General features: G+C 36.7%; 1 protein-coding gene across 1 annotated transcript; it reads left to right on the top strand.

Annotated features, from left to right (window-relative positions):
* Window positions 1-1,336: 1,336 nt before the first annotated feature.
* On the top strand, window positions 1,337-7,658 carry LOC125647352 (acid-sensing ion channel 1-like). Its single transcript, XM_048874033.2, has 8 exons — window positions 1,337-1,545; window positions 2,238-2,781; window positions 4,339-4,437; window positions 5,971-6,148; window positions 6,280-6,336; window positions 6,437-6,599; window positions 7,139-7,233; window positions 7,385-7,658. The coding sequence occupies exons 1-8, from the start codon at window positions 1,337-1,339 to the stop codon at window positions 7,531-7,533; spliced, it is 1,494 nt and encodes a 497-aa protein (XP_048729990.2). The 3' UTR covers window positions 7,534-7,658.
* The last annotated feature ends 2,567 nt before the right edge of the window (window positions 7,659-10,225 follow it).

Consider the following 10,225-nt stretch of genomic DNA (forward strand, 5'->3'; position numbering starts at 1 on the left):
TCCTCAGTACCACTTTCTTGTCGTAAAAGGCGACTAAATAGGACGGTCATTCGGAAGAGACCGCAAAAACCACGGTCCCATATCACAGCAGGTGTGACAAGATAAAGATCCCTCCCTGTACAATTGAAGGCCGAGCATAGGACAAAATTTTGCAGCCCCTTACCGGCAATGGTGACATCTCCATACGAGCGAAAGATTCTCGATGTTAAACAATATACATGTACAACCAACCAACCGTACACACCTTATTAACATACAGACCTTATTAATAACTCCCAACAGTGTGGAATGAATGGTGTGTAGAAATTTATTCATCTTCAGGAGAAACCACATTTACCAAAAGAGGGGTGGGGTGGGGTGGGGGTTTCTCCATAAGGCATGCATTTTGTTTTAGAATAGTCTAACAATAGAGATAATTTATGATGTAAGAAATCATACATTCTCTGAGCCACATTAGACGACAGATCCCTACTAATAAATTTTATTTAAAGTGTTACACACAATATTGAAGTTAAACTATCCATTAATACATAATTTACTTCTGGCATCTAAAAAAATTCCATTAAAATACAATCAATACTAGTTTGCTTGATGTTCGAATTAGTCTGTTGTAATAATGACGCGATTAATCAAAGGAATGGTTTCCATTGAACAGAATCAGCATCGGAACAGTTTATAGATTTTAATTTCCCAGAGTTAAAGAAGCATTCGACATGTTGCAATTTATCAGAATCCCAACGATTTGTCTTCAAAACATATGTACCTTTCATGTAAATGAAGTGTAATAAAACCATCATAATTATATACCTGTACCTACCTTATACTGAAATTTTAACCAACACAATAATGCATCTAATTTGAAATTTTAAAAAATACAAACATAAGATTTTGTGAAAGGATTATTTTATTGGAAATTTGCGAGTAAGTAATTAATTAAAATGAAAATGGAAACATTACCAAATGATTGATCGGGCATAATGTTACGATTAATAATTGATTGCTTAACCTACTGCTCCCCTGAGATGACATCTCAAGGTGTGAGGTTCTACCTGACGATTGCTTAATCTGAGTTGTATTTGATTTGAAACTGTGGATACAAATTTCTAAGCTGCAGCACTGCCTGGTCTCCTGTACCACACGTAGGCAGATAATCTGGATACAAGAAACTTTTAATTCTAATGATAAATTTGCATTGAGGAAATTGATTTAAAAGGTAGATCTTGCAAGATATACGTAAGCATGGTCCAATTACCGTTTAATTTGTGCTAAAATAATTCGTTTTGAAATGTACAACAGACTATACCTTGGAGCCATGCTGTATTGTGTATAAGGCAATATGATGTCAACTCTGATACACCCAAAAGAAACAGGGGGAGAAAGTAAGAGTGAACAATCAGCTGATGGTCGGAATACCTCAGACTCGGAAGATGGAGATGTCGGAAAAAGAAATAAATCCCTCCGCAAACTTTGGTGGGAATTTCTATCTGAGACGACCTGTCATGGCTTCGGAAGAGTAACCATAATACAAAGAAATAGGATACGGGGGTAGGTATGCTTCGTTGATAATTTCTGATTCGTAAATTCGCATTGAATGAATCTTAATTCTGTCGAATTCACGCTGATATCCAATGTCGCGGAGAGTATACTCCCCATGTGGCATTCATACTAGAGTGACTTATGTTCCTTTAAAAATAATTCAGAGTGTATTTGCAATCTGTGTACATGCTTGGTATTTTGGAATTAGTATTTTTACAATTTCATAATTTCAAGAATTTGTGAATTCCATACCCGACTGTGAACAAGAGGTAACATTTATTGAAGTCACTATCTGATTCATGTGCATGGTTTGCATTGTGATGTCACGTGACATTCATAATCTAATGGGGTGCTTTTTGTAAAGAAAATTTCATGGGATGAATTTACAGTTTAGAATAGTTTAAGCTCTTATATGCATTCACAAATGACAAGGCTTGCCAATACATCATCCACAAACCACTCTCAACATTTAATTAGCGATAGCCAACCATCAAATCTCTAAGACGGTAATCATAGTTTTATTATTTCCTATATATCTAAAAAAAAAAATAAAAAATCGACCTTGAGCTTAAATAATTACCTAATATATTTTGCGGAATGTCCTTGATTGTACATGTATTCAAATTAAATGTTCTGAATTCCCGGACATGTCGAACTTTGCAATACATGCTAAATGATCCTTATTTTTTTCCTTCACACAGACTTCTTTGGATATCCTTCCTGTTAACTTCGATGACGTTTGTCGCTGTGTGTTTGGTACAGGAATTTCAGAGTTACTTTTCGTATCCATTTACTAGTAAATCTTTCCTAGAAACTTTCGAAAGAATGCCATTTCCTGCCGTAACCATCTGCAACATGGGCTCCAAGAATCGGTCAAAATCCTCCAAATCCCAGAAGGACGCAGACTATTGGTTGTCGGTCTCGAGTGTTGCTGTTTTTGCCACCAAAAAGGTGGACTGGAATGATTCTTATTACAGAGAAAACGGATATTTTGAACCAAATAGTTTGGAAAAGGAATTGAATATCAGCATGGATGTTTCCAAGTTCATTTTGTTCAGTACCTTTGATTTTATGACTGAATTAGTATTCAAACCCACTCTGACGTCATTAGGGATCTGCCACACGTGGAATGGGGACGGGAACGTGACGACGAAGATGACCGGCTCTCTGTACAATTTGCGTGTAATGCTGGACATACACAGGGATCTGTACGAATTTGGTTTAACAGCCACAACTGGTGTCAAGGTCATATTTCTAGATAGAGCTATGAAATATTTGATAGTGTGTATAAAATGTTATTTTTGTAACTCTTTCGTTAAAGCAGGTGGGGTTTCCCCCCGACTTTGTCTGATCGTCTTAATTCACACTTTGGCTTCCTGTCGAAATGGATCTCTTAGAATAGTTACTATGCATGTATACCAATTGGAAGTTTGTAATTCATACATTATCAACTGAGCTAAAGTAATGTTGGTTTGTTTATACAACTCAACAGTATGACAAACGGGATGATTTCAGCTTCTCCATCGTCAACTTCTCATATTTATGTAGAAATATTTCATTATCACCTGCATATGGTATTTACATGTATTCCTCTCATCTGATACGCAAGAGCCTGTTCTGCGTATGGTCAGTTTTTAAATCGAGACAAGCTACTGTCAAACAAGTTGATGGTACAGAGGTTTCAACAGTCTCGATTGAAGTCAGCATTTCGCAAATTCTATGGTCGTTATAACGATCTAGTTCGTCAATACAACCTATCATTGGGTCAAATGCTGTCTGACGTGTTTCATACCGATTGTTTGGCCGTTCTTGGCACACTGATTTTGACTACGGATAACTCCGTTTACCTGATCAGGATATAGGGCTCACGGTGGGTGTGACCGGTGGACAGGGGATGCTTACTCATCCTAGGCACCTGATCCCACCTCTGGTGTGTCCAGGGGTCCGTGTTTGCCCAACTATCTATTTTGTATTGCTTATAGGAGTTATAAGATTGATCACTGTTCGTTATCTTCACCTTTCATATTGTAAGTTCCATTCGAATTTTTTTTTACTCAAGTGAGGATTCGTTATCGTGTCAAGACCTTGATTTTAAAGTAATATCTGAAAGATTCTAATGCCGGGTACCTGACATAGGAACAGGGTCTCTACCTGTATTAAGCGTCTTGGGTTTGATACAGCGCCGGTCGGGACCTTCCGGCTGCGAAGTGAGTTTCCTAACTACCAAGCTACAGCAAGCGATAAAGTAAGAATTACACAATCAAATATCAAGGTTAGTGTAGCAAATTCAAAGGAGTATGCCCCGTATCACAGCAGGTATGGCACGATAAAGATCCCTCCCTGCTCAATGGCCATAAGCCCCGAGCATAGGCCTAAACTTTGCAACCCTTCACCGGCAATGGTGACGTCTCGATTTGAGTGAAAAATTCTTGAGAAGGACAATATATATCAATCAATCAATCTAAGGGGTATGTCCCAACTGGAATGAATTTCAAATCAAAGATGAAGGTCCGTAGAAATTTGTTTTACCGAATTTTTAAAGTCGGTGCTAGCATATTATTCCCACCTTTTAAACGTACTAGTATAGGAAAGTGTCACCAGTGCATTCATCATCGTTGTCCACAGTACCAGTACAGGCCGACTTCCACAACATTTATCTTAAACCATTGACACAAATTGCCGCATTCTTTAGCTACAACGTATCTTGAATCCGTAGATATGAATTCAATGAAACTGTTCGTTTTCTTCTGAATTTACAGTTACATGCGATTGGTTATATGGCAAGATCTGTTATTTTACTAGGTTATAGTACATGAGCCTGGTACTGCAGTAGATCCAATCTATGAAGGGTTCGCTGTCGCGCCTGGAGTGTCTGCATTGGCGTCTGTGTCCAAGAAAAGGGTTTGTATGACTATAAACACATGTAATATATATATTACGGTATGCATGTAAAATTGCAACAGTAAAACACACATCTACCTGTACTTATTTTCGTATCGTTCTCTCATCAAAACTTGTGTATGGTGGTGGTGGTGGGGGGGGGGGGGGGGGGTGTCGGTGTATTGCAACATTTTACAAATTCCTACAAGAAAATAATTTCCTCAAGGAAATTCATTTGAAAAAATTCCCCAGGATATTATATTTTCCTATAGGTTTTGTCTTTTAAAGGAAATAGAATTCCTATTGAAAACTTCTAATTCCCATAAGCAGGATTAAATTCATATTCATGTAGATAAAGTTTCCGTGGGATCTGGGTTAGAATAGGTCCTCCGTCAGTACCCCTTGCTTGTCATAAGAGGCGACTAAATGGGACAGTCCTTCGGATGAGGCCGCAAAAACCGAGGTCCCGTATCAAAGCAGGTGTGGCACGATAAAGGCCCTTCCCTGTTCAAAGGCTATAAACACCATGCATTGGCATAAATTTTGCAGCCCTTCACCGGCAATAGTGACGTCTCGATATGAGTGAAAATGTTTCGACCGCAGTCATGTGTACATGTAGTGTCACTTCTTTATCTCATACAGATGTTGCACAGCCATTGATCCATGGAATGTTTGTATTACAGTGTATGTGGGTTTGATGAGGAGAAAAACCTTTATGCTTCTATTGTTTTCATATCTCCCAGCTATGGGTGGTTGGTTGGCTGGCCGAATATTGGACGCTCGAGAATATTTCACTCATATGGAGACGTCACCACTGCCGGTGAAGGGCTGCAAAATTTAGGCCCATGCTCGGCGCAAACGGCCTTTGAACAGGGAGAGATCTTTATCGTGCCACACCTGCTGTGATACTGGACCTCGATTTTTGCGGTCTCATCTGAAGAACCGCCTCATTTAGTCGCCTCTCACAAGCAAGGGGTACTGATGACCTATTCTAATCCGGATCCCCACAGGACTCTCCCAGTATGCAATTAAACTTGACAGTTACTGGGGGTATTGTTTATATTCATATTATGTATTGAATTCAAGTTGTTTCATTTTTACATACAGGGTTTGATGTTAAGGTGGTAGGTCACTTAATTGTCACAGTATACATCGAGAATTATAAACAATAAATCAGTCAAGGTAATGGTCGAAAACAAAAGATCGATGTCGGATAAGAATCTAACTTCAAGTAGGTGTGGGTGTGTGTCAAAATACTATGTTACTGTTGTCCGACATCGATTACATTATTATTGGGGGGTCAACTTTTATAATGTACGTTGAAAGTGACATTTAAAGACCACTTTTATTTGTGAATAAACAGCAAAGAAAAAGTGTAGAGTAAGAGTTTTGTTATAGTACTTGCACACTATATAATCAATTTGTTTTAACACTCAATAAATATACATGGTTTCAGGGGGTGGTGTTGTCTTGGTGAAAACTATGAATTTACCGATAGTTTTTTGTTAGTTAGACGATCTTGCCATTAAATAAAATGTAAATGTTTCATTCTAGTTCTCTTTCTTGCCATATCCATTCAAGGCATTTGTGGATGGGTATTGTGTGGACACGCAGGCTTCAGATTTTGTCAACAAATTCTACCCCATACCATACAGTATAGGCACCTGTAAAAGGTTCTGTTTTTCGGAAATAGTTTTCGAAAGATGTGGATGCGTGCAAGTGGGTGATTTGGGTAAAAAAAAATTAGTTTCTATTTTGGCGATTTACAAAGCATTCTAGCATTTGAGTACCAAGACATCTTACAGTTAGGGTAACAATATATCTTTGAATTTGTACTTGTAATTTTTTGTTTTTGTTTAAAAGGAAATCATTCCTATTGTTCAAAGTACCAGATGTCCACGTGCTACTTAAAGGAAATGAGTAAGTAGACTATTACAATAATCACTTTATATTTCTTGATGTAATAGGGAACTTCTTTATGTACATACCATTCATGAAATCAATTTTTATCTATTTCCAGTGAATTTGGTATACCAGGATGTTTTGGGTGACGTTCAATGTGACTGTCCATACCCCTGTGAGGAAATGCGTTATGACGTTACAGTGTCGACCAATCAGTTTCCTTCAGATTCTTTTGCCAAGATTGCGTCTTCGCATTTCAATGTGTCTGAAGAACGAATTCGGTAACATGATATTTGAATATCTCAATTCATTACAATAGGTCTCTTTTAAAAACAGTGGCGGATCTACCTCTATTCATTAATAGTCTTCACATCGTTGGTCTGTTAGCCAATTTAAAAAAAACCCACCATTTTCTACACCAAAGTTTATTTGAAATGTACAGTCAGTATTCGCGAATCTGGATTATAAAGAAATCTGTATGATGTACATACGCCAAACGTATAACAGGTCATATGTTTTTGATAGGGACAACATCCTAGAAATATCAATATTTTATGTTTTTGATAGGGACAACATCCTAGAAATATCAATATTTTATGTTTTTGATAGGGACAACATCCTAGAAATATCAATATTTTATGTTTTTTGATAGGGACAACATCCTAGAAATATCAATATTTTATGTTTTTGATAGGGACAACATCCTAGAAATATCAATATTTTATGTTTTTTATAGGGACAACATCCTAGAAATATCAATATTTTATGTTTTTGATAGGGACAACATCCTAGAAATATCAATATTTTATGTTTTTGATAGGGACAACATCCTAGAAATATCAATATTTTATGATCAGCTGTTTTACTTCTGGATGAAGCAAATCCCAAAGTACGAACGAATGGGAGATGTTTTAGGTACGTCTGTTTTCTATTTTGAAATCAGCAGTTTTACTTTGAGAACCTGTAACTATCAGTTCAATATATACGTACGCTTGTCTTACATATAAAATTATAATCATATGTCTATATTTACACGTAATATGCATATGGTTTATGATATTTTCAGCGAGCATTGGTGGTCAGATGGGATTGTTTATTGGAGCAAGCGTTCTTACTATAATGGAATTTTTTGAAGTAATATTTTTAGTGTTGCTTTTTATCCTCAAACAATTTATTTCTAAGCCAAGGACAGGATCGAAGGATCCAGGTCTGTGAACACATATATCTGCATTTGATAAACAGTATACCATACCGTACACGGTACGAAGGATACCGCGATCATGCCATTTATTGTCCATGTGATAACGAGATTGTGAATCAACAAGTTCTGTAATACGAACATGTCGATAAGATCATATATTTGTTTGTGTCGTTAATAAAATGCCAATTTTCTCTTACTTCCATTTCATAATTTTGAGATGTGACAAGTCAGTACACCTGTTGATGGGAGTTTGTGATAACGTGCATGTACATACTTTGGATTCAAGATTCGCATAATTCCTATCCTTCTGCTTACGTTTTTGTGTACTTGCACCTATATACTGGTATTATATTTCCTCTCACGGGAAATCGCTTAATCGTTGGATACATTTTCTGAGGAAAATTACATTCGTTTTAGCTGATTGATTTGTCTCTTGTCGATCCGATCGACATTTGTCCCTTGTCTGTCGTCGTCATTAATTTTTCATTTCATCTTCTTCTCTTTAACCACAAAGCCAATATCAACCAAACTCAGCACAGATTATCCTTGAATAAAGGGGATTCAAGTTTCCTCATATGTAGGGTCGTCTTTCATTCTAAGGGGAAATAAGCAAGAAAAGGCCAAAATTGGGTGGAATAATTTTTTTAAAAAAAATTCTCAAGAACTACAAGGCCAGAAAAGATTAAACATATGTGGATGCTTCCTGGCATAATGAAGACCTAAAATTCTTTCATCTACCATACCCATATTCTACAGTCCGTCAAACAGAACCCTTGTCTTCACTATTGCAAATGTTTTTAAAGTTATACTAGCTCTCATTTTTTAAGTCGAAAATTTGTGTTCCAAAATTGTTACTTACTATTTCAATGACAGATAAAAAAAGGGTTTATAAACTTTTGTTATTGATATTTGTGTTAGGAAATCTATCCAGAGGCTCTGAGCTATATATTCCATAGTACGAAATTTTGATAAAATCTTGGAACTTAATTTTGATTTTATCAATGAGTACAATGACTATGGTTAAAGTTACATACAAAACTATCGTAATAGTATTTTTTTTTTTATAATAAACTAAAATTTTCAGATTGAGAGCTATTAGAAATTTAAATAGACCATCCACATAAGCAACATGTGCAGCAAAGCAAGTTCTACGTTGAACTTCTTACGCTGCAAGTTACGTCACTGCTCTACTCGTTGCCGGGGAAACGTATGCATTTCGTTGGTACGGTAGACATTAGGGTATGTTGCCATTTTAATATCATGGAATCCTTATCTAGAGACAACATAAACAGACTTAAATATACACAATGCCGGACAGCCCACTTCATCACTCATGACTACAAGTCTAGGACCCTCGGAATCATTATGAAGATGTTAGCGAACTTAGATCTTCAAACGCTCCAGAAACAAAACTGAGTCTGACATTTCTAGTCTGAAGGTGGTGGAGGGGCTGGTGTCGGTCATCCCATTATCCGACCACTTAGTACCCACACAAACAAACACTGCATTAGAGCTACCAAACTACAGAGTGGACAATAGGATATCAAGCCCGATGTTTTTAAATAAAGCGCTTCAAAACGGCTGAAACATTCATTCTTCCCAATAACTATAGCAGAGGGTAACTGAGCCGACGACAGTGTAGTACCAGTGAACGACTATTCATTACTAGATAGTTACATGCACTCTCCGATTCCGTTATTTATGTACCAGTAGTAGACTACACAAGGTACTTATACAGACTAAAGGCATGATTGCTAAGTTAATAGTACTTCGTGTGAACCCATGCTTTTGTATCATGGGTATTATTGATCAGTAATTTTCCATCATCTCTTCCTCATTAACATTTCAAGTTTGAAACTTATTAAAGACATTTTGATGCAATCTGAAACGGTGACTGGAATCCTACGGGAAAATTTAGTAATCTCTACTATTAATTATTACTTGCTTCCAACAACAGCGGACACATTAAGTAAATTGATCAGTATTTTAGACAAATTGATCGATATATTTATTTACATTCACTGCGTGTATTCTGCTTAACGTCTGTTGAAACCCAATGCTTGTAATTTGCAACTATGAAGACATGCAGTCTGTTTCAATCTAGTTAGATCCAGTTCGTGAGTGCCGTCTGTCCACGCGTGAATATACACCTTCCATGAACTCCGCGACCAACTTCGCGGCATTTTTGAAATATTGGAAATTCTACCGTGGTTACTGTTCACAAACATCAAAGGAATACCGTGGTCATTATTCTGCGATATACCTTCTTACATAATAACTTATGAGAAAATTGATACACATCTCATTTGCTCTTCGGGTTTTGAAAATACAACAACAAAAGTCGATAACTGATAATCATAGAAATAATCAATATATGTTGCAAAACTTTATAAATGACTAAAGAATATTTGTCATTCAATATAAATCAATCGATCGATACACATGTAAATAAACATGGCGATGCACAGACAAGTTAACCCTCTTCCTCATATGTGTAGATTTCTTGGACTGTATATTCAAAGCCTAAATATGAAGCCCTTCATCGGTCTTGGTGACGTTAAACAAGATACAATCAATCAATCTTACAGCTACGACTACATACTCATTCTACAAACACACTCTGTGTCACTGAATTGTCAATCCAAAGAAATAGATTTTCTGCAACATGGTACCGAATCGCCACTCCGAGAAAATGAGATTTATCAA

The sequence above is a fragment of the Ostrea edulis genome, chromosome 6 (assembly GCF_947568905.1).
Source record: "Ostrea edulis chromosome 6, xbOstEdul1.1, whole genome shotgun sequence".
In the NCBI taxonomy this organism is placed as follows: Eukaryota; Metazoa; Mollusca; class Bivalvia; order Ostreida; family Ostreidae; genus Ostrea; species Ostrea edulis.

What these genes read in the sequence shown, in the direction of transcription:
- LOC125647352 (XM_048874033.2), top strand. Translation starts at nt 1,337, where the DNA reads ATGATGTCAACTCTGATACACCCAAAAGAAACAGGGGGAGAAAGTAAG. An exon ending in CGTCTGTGTCCAAGAAAAGG is followed by an intron (nt 4,438 to 5,970) that starts GTTTGTATGACT and finishes GTTTCATTCTAG; the next exon opens with TTCTCTTTCTTGCCATATCC. An exon ending in GTGTCTGAAGAACGAATTCG is followed by an intron (nt 6,600 to 7,138) that starts GTAACATGATAT and finishes TGTTTTTGATAG; the next exon opens with GGACAACATCCTAGAAATAT.